The following is a 20,976-nucleotide window of genomic DNA, read 5'->3' as shown; positions in this document are numbered from 1 at the left end:
GAATCTTACTGTTATTACTATTATTTCTGCTGTTAAAGCACAGATGGGTTAATGGTTCATAGGAATTCATTTTAGTTAGTATAACATTTCCATTAATTATAAAGTCTAATTAAGATATCAATTAGAAGTCCTTACTGTTAATTAATTGTGGAAAATCTATTATTTTTATTGTTGGCTTTTAGTCTAAAATGAGGTCTTTAACTAGACATTATTATCTGAAAATGCAAATAAAACCTATCTTCTATTGTACATTTACTTAAGAAATACATATATTCATATTAATCAATAATTTTTAAATTTGGTCCCATTATCAAATTTGTAACATTAAGAGCTTTTAAAAAATCAGTATTAACTTTATCTTTTGCTGCCTTGCTAATTGCATCTTTAATATTGCAAAACATAATTAGGAAAGGATAATTCCCGAATATTACTGTGATTTGAGAAGATGTGTCTCCCATTAATAATTATGTGTTTATGGTTTTGTTTATAGAATGGCAGAATTATTAAGCTAAACTATGGAGTTTAAATTCTTCTTTGCAGTTTCTGAGATTCACACATCTGTGTCTGGTCCTACCTACATCTTCATATGAAAGTTTCTAGAACTCAAATTTGGCAGGAATCTTTTCTTCAATTTGGAATGCATGCTCAAAGAATGCTGCTCCCATTGTTGATTATATAATGCAAGAATTTAGGCATTTTGGTATTTTGTTTTTTGCTGGCCTTTTTTCTCTTCTACTGCTGTTCAGTTTTTGTTTTTTTTTCTTTTTGCTCTAGCACAGCATTTTTCTTTTTGCTCTAGCACAGTGAATATTTTGCAAATTTTACCTGCCATTTTTGTACTACATCACCTGATTTTTCAGTTGTTGCATAGAAAATACTTTTGAAACTGTAATAATAGCCTGTTGGATAGCTGAAAGAAAATTAAACTCTCCGGAATTAAGTCTTTAATTACATAAAACAAGGTATATTTATTTATTAAATCAAATGGCCCCTACTGACCACCAGCTGAGCCCATCAAGATGTTTGGAGGAGTTACTGAAATGTTCTGCAATTCCTTTTGGTTAAAGCAATTTCCTACATTAAGGACAAGTTCTGTTTCTAACTCTGTCTCAAACCAAATTTGCATTTAAACCGGAATAAGTTATTTAATCAAATGTCTTATTATGAACTGCTGAAAATAGGCCAGACTGTGTGCAGACCCCAGGCAGAAGCGGGAATTGTGTATATGCAAGCAGGGAGGTGTGCAAAGCACAAGCCAAGGAGGGAGCTGGACTTGGAAATGCAATGAAGGAAAGTAGATGATCCTACACCATTCAGCCATAGCTTCTTCTTGTTCAGTGCACCTGCTTTTTTCCCTTGAATTAGATTTCATTGTGGTTGGTTGTCCACCATTTTGAGTACTACAAGAAGCCCATTTGTACTTGGTTGTTTGTAATCCAGAGGTTCATACCTGGGGACTTCCTGTATTCAACAAATGTTTGTACTCAAGCCAGTAATTTCTATATGAAGGAAATCTGTAATTGCCTAGGGGCCTAATGAATCCTAATATTGTGAAAACAGTTGTCCTCTCCTTTACATTTTCATAAAATAGGACTTTGGGAAAATTATATAAATGTACACAACTACAATTAGCTGTATTGTAGAAATAGGTTAGAATTACATTCTGCAATGTAAATACATTGGTATACAGTGATGCCAAGATTTTTATCCAGTAGATTGTAGTACAAAGATTCCTTTTTCAAAAAGTATCAAGCAAGTATTGTGAACGACTCTACCATTTGCAGTTTGAGCCAAACCAATATGCATTCTATTTAAACCCATGTGATTATAATAATTTCCAAAATTCCATCTGTACAAATGCCATGTCGAATTCCATTATGCTTTTCTCACCTCACAGCATATTCATTCAGTGTTGTTTTCAAGTAACTGTTGTGATGATATTATTATTCATAATATAAAAAATAAAATAAAATCGTAGCATGACATCTTTATTTAAACTTCCTCAACCACTGAACCATTGTGCAATGTTAGACATTTACATTAAGATCAGTTAAAGTTAAAACTCATATAGCAGTTTTGAAACTAATTTTTTTTGCCTTTTTTTTTATTTTTAAGTTTGTCACATTCTGTAAGCAGAATTCATTATCAAACTCTCAGGGATTTAGCTGTAGTTTTGCAGTGTAATTGCATTTAATTACATGTGAGCAAATATGCAGGAAACCAAGGCTGCTTCTGCTAAACCAAAGAATCATTTGGCTTTGGGATGATTAGTTTTGATGCATGAAATCTATGTGAGCTGGTATTGATGAATTATTGTATTGATGCTTTACCAAGGTTAATGACTCAGTGTTAATGACTGTCTTGTAAGGCAAATTTGTTATTATCCTTATAGAATCCTGAGTACAGACCCTATCCTTGAGAATTGATATGTTGAGATGGTAGAGGTTTCCTGTCCTTCTGCTCCATTGTCACACCCCGCACTCTCCCCACCATTAGAATTATTACTTAAACTTTTATAGTTGATAATGCTAAAATTATTCTGGTAATTGATGTAACAAGACAGCTATGACAGCAGTTCATTTTGTAGCCCTTTGTTATGCAAAAAAACTTTGTTATGTATATTATTTTGCAATGCTGAAGCACTTTTTAGTATTTTATAGCAAATAATTGTTAAGGTTTAGGACAAGCAGTTGTAGATATATTAAAATTGCATGCTAGAGAGAATAATGTTTGATCTTTAGATAGAATTTGTTTTTTGAGTAGAAATTGGTTAGAATGGAAAACTTTTTGGAAAAGTCATAAAGATTTTTATTGACACCAAAATTATAATAGTAACTAGACAACTATAATAGTAAAAGCTGGTTTTGATTGGAAATATGAATACAATTTTATATGAATAAAATACTTATGGGGTTTTGAATTGTGGAAACTATTTGCATTTTTAGAAATTTAACAAGAATGTATTATAAAACACATGTGAAGTAATTTAATTTTCCTTATTCAGGATAAAATTATTCTGTGGGTGTGATTACTTGCACTTTTTATACACAAGATTTATTCAATCAAGTTTATAGAAAAGACATGTTAGTTTAAGTTCATTTGGGTGAAATGGTGAACTTGTTTTTTCGATTATAAAAAGTCATTTAAAATATAATTCTCAAAATTTACCAATATGCTAATAATACAAGTTTATTTTGATAATTATACATTAACATGGTAACATATTTGGAATTATTTTTGAATATATTTGTAAGTGGTCCAGTGAATAAAATGTTCAGATTGAATGATATTCAAATAAGCTACCATGCCAAAAACCATTCAGGAAATTTGCTTCTTTTGTAAGTAGCCAAAACCCGCTCACTCATAATGGCGAATAAACTTTATTTCCATTATTGTTGGTTTCTTGAACTAGTTCTTTAGTTTTTCTGGGTTTTTGTTTAAGCCTTGAATAAGTATTAATCATCATTACTTGATTCCATATCAATAAAATATATGCTGTGTTTTAAAGTAGTTACTTCATTACTAATTTTCCTTTAAGAAAATTAAAAGAATAGATTGTTCTGGAATGAAAGTTCCCCTTTTGCAGTAGAGAAATTTCAAACATTTCTGTTCTATCTCCCAAACTAAAAGCCACCCCCCAATATTTATAACAACAAAAATAGACTCTATCTTCAGGTTTATAATAAATGATAGTAAAAACACCCAGTAACAAAAAGAAAAAAAGAAGTCTGGTGGGTAAGTTTGTTTTTTTTAAAAAGGTGGCCATGTTAGATTGGGTCTTATAGAAGTGCATATTCCTTTCTGTTGTCACCCATAGATCTGGCATTTCTTTTCAGGTTTTCAGATTTGTCATCATCAGAGATATTTAGGTTTTCCACTTGGGATTTTAACTTATTTCTTGATTCTGCCATCTGTTGTATTCCATACATTCGGACCAGTTCGGGCAAACTGGATGCTGATTTTATATCTGGTTTGCCGAACCGGTAGTTGCAAGGATTGGCTGACCCCGCCTACCCTGCCCGTCCCCTCCCAGGAGTCTTCACGTGGCCCATTTTGGATGCCAGGTAAGCGCAGGGCCCGTGCGGAGGCTCTGGGAGGGTGAAAAAATAGGCCTTCAGGAAGTCCTGAAACAGGCCCGTTTCTGGCCTCCAGAGGGCCTCCGGAGCCCAGGGGAGGGCAAAAATGCTTTTCCGCTGTGGTGCAGGAGGCCAAATAGGCCACACCCCCATGGCCATGCCCACCCAGCAACCGGGCAGAGAACCAGTTGCTAACATTTTTCAATCCCACCCCTCATTGCAACTCATAACTACAAGAAGAATGAAGGGATTTTTTTTTTTATTCAAAGAATTGTATATGACGATTCTTTATACAAATCTTTATTTCATGTTCAAAATAATTTCCAGAACTACTAGTATAGAATTCTAATGACCTATTCTTTCTTATCCCCCCCAAAAATGGAATGGCAGAGCCTTAATATTTCCAGGTATTTTATTGTCTCATCAAAACTACATAGAACATTGATAACCTTTTCAGTTTTTGTAAGCTATGGTGAAAAATAAAGAAGACAACTCAGAATATAATTAGTTATTGGTTGTGGAAAGCATGCTGAGAAATCTAGATACCTTGTGCTTGGCAAATACAGTAAATTTCCCAACATAGGTAGCCATTTTCTTACTTTTATTTTCTTATTAGAACATTATGGCCAGTTAGGCTAACCGACCATCCTGTGTTCCACATTACAAAAATGAACATAATGCTTGACAGGTACTTTAAAATTATAGTATACAGTATTTTCTAAATAATATATACTTCACAGTGGTTTGGATGTACTGCTTTTAGATCCTCTTTTTCTCTCCGGTGTATTCCTCTGCTGACTGAGAATGAGAAATTAAATTCCCTCTTAAGTTGTCCTTCTGGACAGAAATTGAAACTACAAGTTACTCTTAAATAAGTTGATATAATTTTTAATGTTACCTTTGTGTGATTGAATAGTACAGTTGTTTCATGATTAGTGTGTGGCTAGTTAAGCAAATATTTATTAGAATACCCCATTTCCCCCTTTGTGTACTATTTTTTTCCTGACTTGATTTCTGGTTGAGTGATTAGTTATCTGAACATATGGTTGATGCCAGTTGTTTTACAGCTGAATTCAAATTCTGCAAGGGCATTTTTTATTTCACTTGGGAAAGAAGAGTGAATGAGTGGCATATTCTTGTATTATTTTTTAGTGCCCTTAAATAACAAAGGGGAAACTCGTAGCAAATTTGCAAGAGATTTCAGTAGTCGCGTAAAAAATTAAAGAACGCAGTGTGAAATAAAGAACAACATGTTAACAATGTAGAAAATTCAAAAGCACTGCCGTACCTTATTTTTAGTGATGGTAGCATAATAATTAACATAATGCTCATTCCTGCACGACCAAGTGGGTGTTTCAAAGTGGTCATTGTGAAATTTGTGACCAAAGCAAATGAAAGAAGAAAAAAAACCTAGGTTCCCAAATGAGTGGTTATGTTCAAAAAGTTTTTCATTCATTTAGAGGTTAATTTTTTATGTGCTGTAGAAATAAAACTAACTTTTTTGAAGTATGGATGTTTGGGACAGGAAAAGTGATAGTTGTAGTAATAAACTGGCTCTATTAATTAGAACATTAGACAACAGAATGGATTCAGGAAGTTAATGAGACTAGTATTACCCATGCATTCCTTGAAATATAATTCTTGTTACAACAGAAACATTTTTTGTAGGGAACGTACTTTTATCATGTTAGCAAAAGTTAGAAAACATAATGGGAAACACAGAGAATAAAGAAAAGTGCTAAATATACAAAAAGTTATATTGCAGTCACAATTATTGTAAAAATTAAATTTAAAAAAATATGGACCACAGATATGTAGAACAGACGAAAGCGGCTGGATTCAGCTGAAGAACTGCAAATATTTTTCTCTTTTAAAATAATGAAATGCTGGTTTGCTTGAATTAGAAATGAAACATCAGTGTATGTTTATATACTCACACTTGTAGTATGGTTAATTTTTGATTGACCAAATAACAAGGGGATTCTGGGATCGAATATGAGCTATTTAAAAGAAAACAAAAGAAATAACAAAGAAAACAAATAGAAATATGCCAATATATGATTAAAGACTGAAATATTCTATATGTGTGTCTTGCAGATTAAATGTTTTTGGCATATGTACCCTCATTAAATTTCTAAGTTTGGTTGACACTATGGCCTGAACCACAGTATGTATCTAGATGTGTATAGGCTGAATAGAATCCATCTTTTCGGTCTGAATATGTGATTCCTAAATTAAGTGCTAGGTGATGTCCATGGATAGGGTCTTCCTTTATGTGTATTGAAATAGATGTTGACAACAAGCACCAATGGTCAATTTCTCTTTTGCATAATTTCATTTACTATTTCTGTAATTCCAGGTTCCCTCACTTCTCAATTTTTGCATTCCCCATTAGTTGTGCTATGTCCTTAGTGTTACACTAAGCATCTCTTTAACCTATATCACTGGGTACCCACTATTTGCAATAGATGTCACTCTGTCATTTAGAAAAAGTTAATAGTTAAGAACAATCCCAAGCAATGCCTTTTTTGAATATATAAATGAGATAGACAGACAGACAGACAGATAAATAGATAAAGACAGACGGACGGATAACATGGAACCACATGTTGTAATAAAGATGAAAGTTATTCATGCAGTATTCAAGCCCATATGTAATATTTTCAAGAAATCCTGGAGTGTTTGACAGGTGACAGGAAGCAAATGTTGCCCCACCTCAAAAAAATTAGAAATAGGAGGATCTATCAAACTATAGATGAGTCAATCAGACATCAATGGCTGGGAAATTTTTAGAACAGATATTAAAGCAATTGATCTGTAAGCATCTTGAAAAACATGTGGTAATTATCCACATGTTACTATCGTTTTTGTTAAGAACAAATCTTGCCAGATCCAATTTTGACTGAGTAATTTCCTTAACAGAGTATGAAAATGTTCTATGCATAATATATTGATGTGAACAAATTATTTGACAAAGTATCTTATCATATGCTGATTAACAAGCTAATTAAATGTGGAATGGATGTCATGAAATTAAGATACATAGTTTGGCCTAACCCTTCCCCCCCTCTTTCTCTCTCTCTCACTAATAGTTAGATGAAAGTGGAGACAGTTCTTATTAAATTTGCTGATGAAACCATATTGAGGAGGATAGTTAATACTAGAATTGAAATTACATTAAAAATAACCACAATATTAAAAGATTTGGTTCAGAGTAATAGAAGTTGAAAGTTCTTTATTTACGAAGCAGAACTTACTGTATTTTTCAGAATATAAGACACACTTCCCCCCCCCCAAAAGAGGGTGAAAATGTTGGTACGTCTTATACACCGAAAACAGCCATTTTTGGCCTCCCAAAGCCCCGCCCTGCTCATCCCATCCCAGGGAAAAATTTCACAAAAACGGGGCCGTTTTTGCCCTCCCTAGCCCCCAGGACAGGGGTAGTTTCTACTTACCTTTACTACCGGTTCACAACGGGATCACATTCGCTTCGCTCGGGCACGCACCTTGCTTCTGTGCATGTGCCTTGCTTCTGCGCATGTGCAGATCACTTCTGATGACGTCAGGGTCAGTGGACAGAGCCTCCCTCTGGTTTTACTACCGGTTCTATAGAACCGGTGCGAACCGGGGGCAACCCACCACTGCTCCAGGGGCACTCTGCAGGCCTCTCAAACCCTCTACATGCCCCATTTTTCGCAAAAAGGGCCCATTTTTTCAAAATACTGGGCGTGCAGAGGGTTTGAGAGGCCTGCAGAGTGCTCCTGGAGGCCTGAGGTGCAAAGCCACCCCCATTTTTGCGAAAAATGGAGTGCGCAGAGGGTTTGGAAGGCCTGCAGAGTGCTCCTGGGGGTCGGGGAGGGCAAAAACTTTTTTTTTCTTACTTACCTCTTCGAAATCTTGGTGCGTCTTATACACCGGTGCGTCTTATAGTCCGAAAAATACAGTAAATGCACAGGTAGAGGTTGGGGACTACTTGGCTGATATGTAGTAGTTGTTGACTGCAAGCTCAATATATGTGCCCCCACCCCCACCCCCAAGCAATGTTGCATCAGGAGAAATATATTTCCCAATAATGGGAAATAACTATTTCATTATAATTTGCTTTGGTAAGATCTTGAATTCTTAGTCTATTTTTAAGAGAAATTCAGAAAATAAATACTTATTATATTTAAGAAAATTTCAGAAAATAAATACATATTTAAATACATTTCAGATTCAGAAAAAAATAAAAGTTTTAGTAAAGGGCAATTAGAATGACTGGAAGTATAAACAAGTTCTCTGAATAGATATTGAAGGAGCTGAATATCAGAAAAGATGACTTGAAAAATATGATGCCATTTTCCTTAAAGGGTGTCACATAGACAAGAAAGTAAAGAATCTTGTTCCAGTAAATCTTGAAATTGATTTACAAGAAATTGTAAGAAGATGGATTCTGACTAAATGTTAGAACTTTCATACCTTGGACTTAGAATTGGGCCTTTCTGGTTCTGTTCAATCATTGCTGCTCCATTCCTTCATGAGCTGTACTGCAATCGTAAACATCTGTTTTAAAATAGCCCATTCCAATCAACTTGAATTTATTTAGTTTTGAAAAATTCAATTTAGTATGCTTGGTGTACTTTTATGCATTAGAATCTATTCTGACAACATGAGCATTAGAGGCATGCAGAATATATTTGCTAATGGATGTAGGGGTGTGGAAATCCTTCAAGAAATGCTTGACAAGATGTAGGAATACCTTGGGATCGAGGCAACTATTATATGATACAATTTTATTAATTAAGTACATCTGTTTGAATCACTAAACCAGCCATATCTTTTTAAAGTAGCTGCTTTGTGACACCACTTGGTGTGATACCAAGTGTTTGGGTATGCACATCCATGCAGAGATTGACAGAAACAGCTTGTAAAGCAGTCACACAAGACTGGGAAAAGATGTGGTAGGGTTAAAATGTTAATCAAGTTTACTTCTTAACTAGGTTTTTGCAATATTTCAAGTTCACTGCTCCATTTTTTGATAATTATACAGGTTATTAAAACTGGCTGCCTGTTCCGTAGACCAATGCCTGTTTTTGCTGTTTGTGGAATTATATGAAGAAAAAAAAAGTGTAAGTCTGCTGTAGAACATTAGGCATTTGTCGCTTATAATCCAGGAATGAAGCAAAGCTACATTCTGATACCTCTTCTTTTAAAATTTTATATGAACTCACAGGCTTAAACTGTGATGAAACCCAGATTTCAACCCTCCATATTAAGCAGTAGTTCTGCTCCATTCCACACATGCTGAAGCTATCCTCCGAAGCAGTCATTGTGTTATACTTTCTGAAAATAATTCCACATTACCATGCCTGAAGATTAATAGTTCTAACACAGGACTGTCAAACTCACGGCCGTGGGCTGGATGCTGGCCACACCCACGCCCGGTTTAGTGAAGGGGGGAAAGTACTGATATGTCACGTGATGCGGTGATGATGCGAGTTTCACACCCCTGCTCTAACATAAACCAAATCGATGTTTTAAGAAATTTGGGCATAAAACTCCAAGCGTTTGGTACCTCGGCCCATCAGTAATGGGAGGTCAAAACTAGGCCTCCAAATTTGCAAATGCAGTTTTATATTCTGCCAATCACCATGATGATGGCTATGATCATTTTCAGGACAAAGTATCAGTCACTTGCTTTATATATAACACACAGATTTGTTTCATGACTTAACCTGAATCAAGGGTGGGAGGGAGATAAATCTGCTGGAAAGTCCCACTGTGTACTGAATCCTTGCTAAGTCTAGAATTTGGCCTAAATGCAGCGGCGACAACCTGCATGGGACTTTGCCACCTAAAATACTGGTTCAAATTGTTTTAGGTAATACTTTAATCTCCCCTACCATGGAGCAATTTTAGACTTTGGGGGAAATAGTGGCAGCCTCACAGTTACAGTGCAATGAGCTTTTAGGCCATTACCAAAAACAAAAGGTTTTTGATTGTAATATTCAGAACAATCTAAGTAATGCCCTAGTGACGAATGCAATAGACCTGTTGGGAGGCTGTTTTCCCATGCTAAGCATTTAGCAGAAGTTCTTTGCTAATTCTTAAGGGAACATTTATTAGGACCCATTTTCATGTTTTGCCATCCGCATTTGTGAAAAAGTAGATTTAATAACATTCCTGCTTGAAAGAGACTCCACCCCTGTTACAGGAATCTTTTAAACATGATTTTGTGTTCTCTTACACAGCATGACAGGGTCATCCAACAACATTTTTCCTCACCCTCTATCCCCTTCACACTATCACTAACTACTCTTAGCTGAGTTGTATCTCTGGATATTTGTAGATGGGTTGTGAAATTTATTTCAGTTGCTATTGCTACTAGATGTTCAATTGTGGAGCCTTTTGAGTTCTTCATTTAAGTCTTGGTATTTATGACGAGCTTTATTTTAATCATCAATAAACAAAAGTAAAAACTTTTTAAAAACCTTATGGCTATATTTCTGTTGTTTAAAAATGAGAAACAATTCAGAAAAAATGCTGGGGAGAATATTTTAGGATGGAACAAAATATTGCAAAAATACTGCATAAAAGACACCTAAATGTCTTTTTGTCCACCAGGTACACCAGACAGAAAAACATGGCTGGATAAGCTAATTCCTCTTTATTATAAAACTACATGAACAGAATCTTGCAAGTCTGAAAGTACAGTTCTCCCACTATCATGTTTACAGCTTAATAACTCAGGGATGGTATATCCAGAGCCTCCTGCTCTTCCCACTATGCAGCTGCAACATACTTCCTCTTATCAGTCTGACCATTCCCAAGGCAGTATATCTTACAAGGTCATTCCCATATACCATTATGTTTTTGGACTCTATTCCTTTAAAGGCTGGTAAAATATACCATACAGTCACATGCCATACATCACACTTGAATACTGTAAATATTATGAAAAGACCTTGTTCATGACTCTTTTAACATCCTGTAATGTTAAAAAGTATTATAAATTTCATTTAAAGTGATACTTCACCCTACAATTACGCATTTAAATGTCATCAATATCAGTGGATATTAAACATATCTTGCATTTTATCTGGTCTTGTCAGTAATTACTTATATTTTTTGTACTTGTACATGGATTCACATATCAAAGGGAGCATTGTATAATTAAAATTTAAATATCAAAAGATAATTGAACCAGGAAAATTCTGTAGTTGGGTTATACCCGTAAAATTGTCAGTGTCAGAGATCAGTGTCAAACATCTCTTGATAATTTATTTCAACTAATGCAGTGTTCATTAATTGAACTAATCTATTAAATAATTTGCTGACTTTTATCAGTATTTTTAGCATTGTTGTACATTGTTTGCACTTTGCAGTACTGTTATGCAGTACCTCATATTTCTAGTTTATTACAGAGACTAAGTAAAATAAATATATTTAAACTTTAAACATTAGTATGGTAGCTGCAATATTTGTTATGTTTTATACATATCAGCTTGTATACAGATCATATCCTGCAGTGTTGGTGAACCTTTTTGGCACTGAGTGCTGAAACAGGAGTGCATGTGCGGGGAGCACCAGAAACTGGAAGAGCAGCTCCGCAACGCATGTGTGCCAGGAAGCTGCTCTTCCAGTTTCTGCCTCTCCTGTGCGCGCGAAGGCCAGCTGGCCGGAGCGCATGCACGTGCCGGAACCCAGAAGAGCAATAGGCGGCGGCTGGCGTGCCCGGAGAGATGGCTCTGCGTGCCACTTCTGGATACAGTATACTGGATACAGTATACTGTATCAGCTTGGTTCTGCTGCTGATTCTAGGTAAATAAGTAATGCACTAGTTCTCAACTATGACAGAAATTTATGTTCTAGGCACCTTAGATGTTTGATCCATTTTCATGATGTAAATAATTTTTATTATTTTAAAATTAAATGTGTGCTTAGTAGGTATAGACTTTAAACTAATTTGCAGCATTGGCATGTGTGGTCTACATGCATCTCATCTAAAAAAGCCTACGTTTGACAGGTAAGGGAATTAAAAACAGAATAAAATAAAGCAAAGAAGGCATAGAGCCATGCTGGCGAACCTATGGCATGCGTGCCGGAAGTGGCACACAGAGCCATCTCTCAGGGCAGGGCAGCCGCCGTCCTTTGTTCTTCTTGTTTCAGGTGCGCGCTGGCCAGCTGGTCTTCACATGCGTGTCAGAAACCAGAACACCAGATGGCCAGTGCACATGCACATGCCTGAAACCGGAAGTTCAGCTTCCGGTTTCCGGCGCTCCCACACACGTGCCCGTTTTGGCACTCGGTGCCAAAAAGGTTCTTCAACACTGGCATAGAGCAAGCAAACAGAGTATATATACACACACACACACAACCCCCCCCCACACACACACAAAACGGACTTAACTGTTATTAACATTCACCTCTAATATCACTTCATTGAGTTTTGTTAGTTATAGATTTACTCTGTTTTACTTCCTGGGTCCTACAAGTTACAATAGATCAATACATATAATGTTGAAAGAATACTGTAAATTATTGTAGATTTTATGGCTGCGGATATTTTGGAATGGTTGCAATCTTAGAATTAACCAAAATAAACATTTAACTAATATACGTATTTCATGATATATCATGTTTGTACTCAGCACTCAGCAACATCTATACTGAAGCTCCCAGAACGTTGGAAAGTAATTTTTCATTTGTTCAAAGATGACTACTAGAACGTAATATTTTGAAATAGCTGGATCATACATCTGCAGTACAATGTGTGTACATTATTAATAATTTCTCTGAATCTCAATTGGTGACTACATAGATATGCTTATTTAATCATACCTTCCATTTATCATTTAATAGTTAAACAAATATTTATATGTTTAATTTTATCACACAGCTGCTTATATCTACTTCATGTGTCATGCACAGACAATGGTAAAGGTTTTTAGAAGCATTTTATCAGTATTTTGATGTGAATACAAATGGATTTGCCAAGGCGTTCTTTAAAGAACAATCTATATTTTTAGGCATCCTTTTAAAGTAAATAGTTGAAGCAATAAACATAAAATTGTCGATTCTATTATATCTTTACTAGTAATCAAATTAATTTTACTACAATTAATTTAGTGCAATTGACTATTTAATTATATGGTTACTTACCATGTTATTCCTCCTGCTGAACTAATAGACAGTTTCCAATGTTATGTAGGGGCATCTGCATTTGTAATAGGCAGTACTTGTGCAATAATTAAACTCTCACGCTGTAATGTTAATATCAAATCCGTAGAGGGATTCTGGTAGGTGTCCTGGACCACTTATTAGGAATTCTTTTTTTATTCCTTGTTCCCACTGAATAACAATAATGTGAAAAAATAAGTACACTCCATTGATTTTTATTTTCTTTTTAAATTCAGCATATTCCAACATACGGATGTTTGATCAATATTGTTAGATTAAAAAGCAGAAGACAAAACAAATATCATTCCACTTTTTACATTTTGTAGTCCATTGTGGTGGTGGTGATGTTATTAGCATATGGTGTTGTTAGGGCATGCTTGCATGCTTCCCAGGGTGCGCCACAGGAAGGCGAGCTGGCCTTGCACTAGAAAGAAAGACAAGCGTCTCTTCCTGCAGTGTTATCTAAGACCCCTTCCCTTCACCAGAGCCCCCTTGCAAACGGGTGTCACAATTGGCAAGGTTCCAAACCGGAATCTGACTGACTTCATGGAGTACCTATTTATCTACTCACACAGATCATGATTTTGAACAGTTAGGTGGACAGAAACTGAGGCGAGTGACAGGAACTCACCCCCGCCACACAGTGCCAGGACTCAGATCACTGGAACAGACATCATCTCCAGCATCGCTAAGTCACTGAGGCACCGTACCTCAGTCCATTGTGTAATTTAAATAAACAAAATGTAGAAAAAGTAGGCATGCACTTAATTTCTAGAGAAAATACCTAAAATAAGAATCAGATCAACTAGATCAGGTGCATGTGATTAGGTCTTTATTAGGGAGGATTTGGAAGGAATCTGCCTTATTTAAATCTCAAACATTTAGTTTAATTTTTGTTGTTGTTGTTAAAGTGTGCAATATCACCAGATTGAAAAAGTCCTCTGAGGGTTTGAGAAAGAAGGTTAGTGATGCCTATGGGAAGAGATTTAAAATGATCTCCAAACAATTGGATATCAATCATTCCACTGGCCATCTACAATAATCTAACAAGTGGAGAAGATTTCAAACAACTGCCAATTTGCCAGAGTTGAAGAAATTTGCCCCGACTATCTCAGCAAATTTAGTCTGAGAGCAGAACTCAAGATGTGAAAGAAGTCTCTCAAAACCCCAGAATTTCATCATATGACCTACAGGTGGTGGTTGCCAGGATTGATGTCCCAAGTGCATGAGTCTACTGTTAGTCTACTGCACAAATTAGATCTACATGGAAGGCATCCAGGAGAACAACATCGTCCAGAAAGAACTTCAGGGCAAGGCTAAAGTTTCCTCATGAACATCTAGGCAAAGTCCAGCACTTCTGGAATATGTGATCTGGAGAGACGAGGAAAAGATAGATTTATTTGTCAATAGTACCAGTAGAAATGATTGGCAAAAACCAGAGACAGCATTTTACCAGAAGAACCTGATACCAAGGTAAAGCATGGTATTGGAAATGTTATAGTTCAGACTGCTTTGTTGCATAAAGGTGTTTCTTCATTTTATCAGAGGATGCTTGAGGATAATGTGAGACCATCAGTCAGAAGATTGAAGTTCAACCAAAAGCGAACTTTAACATGACAGTGACACTAAGTATTTCAGTAAATCTACCAAGGAATAGCTGTGGGGAGGAGGAGGAAGAAGAGAAATACAAGTTCTGCAATGGCCAAGTCAGAACCTCAATGTAAATCCCATGGAGATGCTGTGGACTGAACACTGTGCATTGAAGAAACCCCTCAACAGCCCCTCCCCTTTTTTTTACACAGTTGAATTTTTTTTTCCATGGGTGGTGGTGGTTGAAACCTTTTCCAGCCTATGTAGAGACTGGTATATAGTTAGAAGAAATGTCTGCTTGAGATTGTTTCTGCCAAAGGGCGAGATATTAAAGCCAAGGGATGTACTTAAGGAAATGGTACATTTGTTAAATTTTGGTTGAATAAATGGTTTTTATTTTTCATAGTTTTTTTTTTTGTTCAATTTATTTTTATATATTGCTTGAATGAAGATAACATGTCAAAAAAGAAAAAAAATACATGGTGTGTGCTTACTTTTTTTTACACAACTGATTAGAGTTTTTCAATCATCTACATAAAATCAGCAGAATCTAGTGATAACATTTGGGTTCTTTTTACTGATTTATTTATTTGATGTTGATAAACATTTAGGATCAAAAACATGGCTTCGCTAGTGAGTCTCTTACCTGATAAATAGGTACTTGATAAAATTATGTACATAAGAAAAAGTTGCACAAGCTTTAAACACACCCACATTAAGACTGCAATTGTATTCATAAAGAAAGATTTGTATGTCAGAGTGATACTCTACGGCTATAGAATTCTGGAAGCCCTAAGATACAGAAGGCATTATATGTGTATTTCACAAGGCATTCTTCTGGTTTTGTTTTGTAGCCTAACAGCAGTGGTCAAGTAGTAGGGAAAATGCCTGGCCATTTTACTCCAGTTTTGGCACCCTCTCCCCATCACAGTACGATGAGACCTGTGACCTTGACTATGACAGACACTAAGCCCATCACTACATCCACTGAAGGTGAGGCATCTTCACCTACAGCAACCAGTAAGTATTTTGCCTAGGGAAAATCAATGTCCATCAAAGGATCAAAATACTTTTCAATTCAGGCCAGTAAAGGCACCTTTTCCTCCTATTTGACCAAGCAGACACTCACAGTTAATAATATAACATCACGATAGTTTTACAGTTAGTCCTCGACTTAACAACCACAATTGAAACCAAAATTTCCATTGCTAAGCAAGATAGTTGTTAAGCGAGTTGTGCCCAATTTTTGCCACTTGTTGTTAAGTGAATCACTGCCCTTGTTAAGTAAATCTCATGGTCGTTAAGTGAATCTGGCTCCCTTACAATTGACTTGGTTTGTTGGAAGCCAGCTGGGAAAATTGCAAGTGTCAATCACATGACCCTGGGACACTGCAATCGTAAATACATGCTGGTTGCCAAGCACCCAAATTTTGATCATGTGACCACAGAGATGCTGTAACAGGTATAAGTCCAAGAACCAGTTGTAAATCAGTTTTTTTAGTGCTGTTGTACCTTTGAACAGTCATTAAAGAAATGATTGTAAGTTGAGGACTACCTGTATTCTACTGTTATTAAAAGTCAAATTACTCTGCAACCTTTTTGATAGTGCAGCCACAGTAAAGACGATAAGTAATTTGACCAACAACTGCCACCGGAAAATTAAAACACATTCAGTTTTTAAATTTAAGATGGACATTCTGAGAACCAGAAGCACAGTCAAGATTTATAGCTGCAAAACGGCTGATGTCTGAAATCCTGAGAGGAAGAGATCCAGCTGTTTGCACCTAAGTGAGCTTTCTTGAAAGCAGATCTTGTTCCACAACATTAGACCCAATTATCATAAGAGTTTTTATTCATTAGAATAATGAGAACCCTTCGGAATATCTATATTTGAAGAGATTTAAAAACCTCTGTGTAGCACTCATTCATTTACTGTGTTCAAAACTGTGCCTTTTATCCTATAGTCTTCAATGGAATTGCAGTTTTAGATCAATACTCTAAACTTGTTTGAATCAAATTCCAACATTAATCATTTCAACAAATTGCAACATTACAGTAGTCATATTTAAGTCTACTGGGGGAAAAAACTTTTACATGTTGTGTTATCCATCCATTTGCTGTAATGGCTTACCATATCCTATTCAATGGACAGTTTCAAGCATAATGGTCACTAGTGATATGAGGATAGTGGCACGAAATTTGCACACTGGATAATATATACATTCATTTATTTTCTTACTCATTGCTTCCACTTGGTTTTGCCACCACTTGGAAATGCATCTTACTAGTTTTCATAAAACGGTTCAAGTAGTCCTTGAATTAAACCTGTATATTAGTTGAGATGTATTTTTGCAATTATAGAACAAACAATTTATTGACTATAATTCATTTAGTAAGTACTTGCAATCAGTGTTAATGTCAGATGATTTGATAGGGCATGGATAAGCATTTAAATTAAAAATATTTAAAATAGAGATAGGAAATATGTGGTCCTCCAGATGTTGCTGAAACAACTCCTAGCAACTATAGCTATTATGTCATAAGAGATGCAGGACCTGACATCAAAGTCCATAGATCAACATCTTTCTTGTTAAACCAGTAAGAAAAATGATACCAATTGAAATAAGTCTGAAATGTAGTCATAGCAATAGCACTTAGACTTATATACCGCTTTACAGTGCTTTACAGCCCTCTCTAAGCGGTTTACAGAATCAGCATATTGTCCCCAACAATCTGGGTCCTCATTTTACTGACCTTGGAAGGATGGAAGGCTGAGTCAATCTTGAGCCTGGTGAGATTTGAACTGCCAAATTGCAGTCAGTCAGCAGAAGTATCCTGCAGTACTGCACTCTAACCACTGTGCCACCATGACTCATTGTTGTAGATAATGAAATGGAGAGTTAAAATGAGAACAGAAAGTATGTTAGCAATCCTGTGTGGGATGGGAAAGTGAAACGGTTTCCATTCCAGCAAGAAAGTGGTAGAGGAGTTGAATTTTTCCTTACCCAACTTCTTAAAACGGCAAAATTCCTGTATGGTTGCATGAGAAAAAAGCTGTTTTCTGGCAAAGACCCCAGATTCTTCTGCCAGCAATAGATTTTAAGCCTGTGGATTTTTTTGTAAATTTAACTTTGACATACAGTGCATCCAGGTCCCTGGCAGAGGCTTACTCTTGGTGGATAGTAACCACTATAACCGCTGTTTGAGAGAGTTAGATTGGTTCTGCTATGATTAATCTAACATTAGTACAATGTAATTAATCAGGTAATAGTTTCAAAATGATTTATCTTATAATTTTTCATTTCTGAAACTCATACTTTTTAACAGCAGCAAAGAAGTTTTTAATGATTCAAAGTACCACATCTGTCAGAAGAGAATTGGAATGTGGTTCAGATTTGATCTGGTTGTTAGAGTTTTCATTAAATTTCACTAATGTTCCATCTCAACAGAGCACTCAGGAACCATTACTCAAATAATACGTTAAATAGTGTTAAGGACACATAGGAAGTATTAAACATTGTAATAGTATTTTTTTGAGGACTCATTATAGTTCTTGAAGAGAAAAAACATATTACAATAGCAAAATATACTTAAATAAATTTTACTTCTGCATGAAGATTTCACTTTTTCAATAGTAATCATTTAATGTGTATGCTTTTAATGAAGTATGAAAAATGGCACAGATGACATCTAAAATTGATTATAGTCTATATTTTTATTTTATTAAAGAATTTCACTGTGTATCCAAGAGATAGCTTTACTGAGGAATATACTCACTTTTAATTCTATTAAATCAGTGCTTATAAAATCTGTGGCACAAAAAGGCACCAACACTTATTTATCTGTAATTATATATTTTGGCTAAGTATTACATGTCAGTGTTGATCTACTTAAACTTTTTATTAAAAAATATTTAAATGATTCTTTCCACTACCAATAAGAACACTCACATTCCTATACCCCACTGTAGATATATCATTTATTGTAGCTTTTCAGTGGATTTTTAATAGTAATTCTTCTAAGAAATCATATTTTGCAAAAAGTGAGTCTGCATTTTTGAAATTAATTCACCTTTATTGCACTTACCTTTCATTCTTTAATGATTTGGTTATAGCAGTTAAATCATTATAAAATTATGGATACTGTGACTCAAATTTAGGAAGTAGAGCAAAACCATCAATTTAATTAGATAGACTACAGGTAGTCCTCAGTTTATGACAACAGTTGGGACCAGCAAGGGAGTTGTTAAGTGAGTCATGCTGGATTTTATGACTTTTTTTTGCCAATTATTGACTATTAAGCAAGTCTCTGCAGTTGTTAAGTGAATCATGCCTTCAATCTGTGAATCCAGCTTCTGCCCTTGACTTTGCTTGTTAGAAGCCGGCTGGGAAAATCGCAAATAGTAATCACATAAACACCGGGACTCTGTTGCCATCATAAATACGTGCTGATTGCTGGGAGTCTGAATTTTGTAAGCCTTGGGATATGGCAGTTGTAAGTACGAAGACTGATCATAAATCACTTTTTAAAGTGTCGTAACTTTAAACAGTCACTAAAGGAACGGTTGTAAGTTGAGGACTACCTGTAATCCTGAGCAATCAAGAGTTAGTGCTTTTCACTGAAAATGGACTTATTCATGATTCTATTTTTCAAGCACATGATTCAACAGAAGAAAATGTTATGATCGTGAACCTCCTAGGCCGGAGTGTGAAACTGGCGGCCTGCAGGCCAGATGTGTCACATGCAGGCCATGGCCACTCCAGTTCTGCAAAGGCAAAAAACATCACAATACATCATGTGACATGATTGAGTTTTACACCCATGTCCTAGGCTGAATATCAGCTCTTACGTTGTCTTTTCTTCACAAGTACGGTACTTAATTTTGAACACTGATCATAATATTATAGTTTCTACCAGTGATTTAAAATAATTAGCTCTCACTAGAAAAACTATTAATGCCACATAAAAACAAATCTTAAATCAACATTTGCATTTTGTATATGAATAGTATTAGAAGCAATGTACCTTAGACTCATACATACACAAAGGCTTAAGGATTAGTTTTACCTTGCTTGTGCCTCCACTGGTAGAATTCTAATAAAGTGGTAAAAGATGAGAATCAGATTGAATTAACTTTTCTTAAATGAAACTGAAAAAAAATTAAATGATTTAGAAACTTGATTATTGATAATGTAGTTCTATTTTCATGCAGATTCCATTGAAGTCAATAGGCAGGCTTGAATTATGCTCTTAACCAGATTCATGCTTCATAATTCTGAGTCTCTCATATTTGAATAATATGAGGTAGGTTTCTGTCTTTATCAATATGTTTTGTTCTTCCTTAATCAGCCTATACAGCTTCAGGTACCACTCAAGCCAATCGATATGTGGGACTAAGTCCAAGAGACCCTTCCTTCCTACACCAGCAACAGGTGGGCAAGTTTCACATAGGTATTAACAATGAAAAATACAAATATTTGCAACAAGTTCCTTCTTATTTGCTATCACTGAACTTCAGTGTAGAACAGAATCTCAAGGGATTCAGTATCTTTATGAAGCCTGTAATATAAGAAACTTCCTGTGTTTACCTGATAAACCTTTTATCTATTCTAAAAAACAGAAAAAAAATCTGGTCAGATTCAAGGAAAATTGATTCACTAGCAATCTAGTTTTTTAGCATTTCAGTTTTAAACATTTAAATTTTCTGCACTAGCATCAAGTAATTCCAAAAAAAATAAATAAATTATATAATCGGGTAATATTGCAGAACATCCCAATTCCTAAATTATGAGAGTTAAAGTGCTTTGTTGATAGCTTGTGATGGAAGATCTTTTTCTTCTTTCCCAGGTTCTAATAAAAGTTACATTTCTAGTAGGATTTTATACGTTACACCTCATTAATACCGGGCATCTACTGCAAATATTTTTTCCCAAACTGAAAATATAGTTTTTGGGTGGTGGTATATTAAAAAGTGACACACACGGACACACAAGAATTTATTTATTTATTATGTGTATTTGGCCACCCATCTCACAGAAGCAATTCTGGGCAACATATATTACATACTAAAAAAATGAATTCTAGTTGTCCAAAATTAATGCATGGTTCATGATAATGAATACAGTTTGAGACATTGTAGTTAGGTTGGCAT

General features: G+C 35.3%; 1 protein-coding gene across 13 annotated transcripts in view; it reads left to right on the top strand.

Annotated features, from left to right (window-relative positions):
* NFIB (nuclear factor I B) overlaps positions 1 to 20,976 on the top strand; it is a 284,732-nt gene that overhangs the window by 188,509 nt on the left and 75,247 nt on the right. For 5 of the 13 annotated variants that reach the window (XR_015732277.1, XR_015732276.1, XM_087886292.1 and 2 more), the window contains exons 9-10: positions 15,680 to 15,818; positions 20,175 to 20,257. The exons of 3 other annotated variants lie outside the window; for them this stretch is intronic. Coding sequence is in view for 7 of the 10 variants with exons in the window: in XM_087886292.1 (XP_087742418.1) it covers positions 15,680 to 15,818; positions 20,175 to 20,257 (222 nt within the window). In the remaining 3 variants the exon portion in view is untranslated. Of the gene's footprint in view, positions 1 to 15,679; positions 15,846 to 20,174; positions 20,258 to 20,976 lie in introns of all 13 variants that reach the window. 5 more of the 13 variants (XR_015732275.1, XM_087886295.1, XM_087886291.1 and 2 more) reach the window with 1 other exon arrangement.

The sequence above is a fragment of the Pantherophis guttatus genome, chromosome 2 (genome assembly GCF_059756535.1).
Source record: "Pantherophis guttatus breed Tessera chromosome 2, ASM5975653v1, whole genome shotgun sequence".
In the NCBI taxonomy this organism is placed as follows: Eukaryota; Metazoa; Chordata; class Lepidosauria; order Squamata; family Colubridae; genus Pantherophis; species Pantherophis guttatus.
Note: the sequence above shows the minus strand (reverse complement) of the source record. Positions and strands in the feature narration are given on the sequence as shown.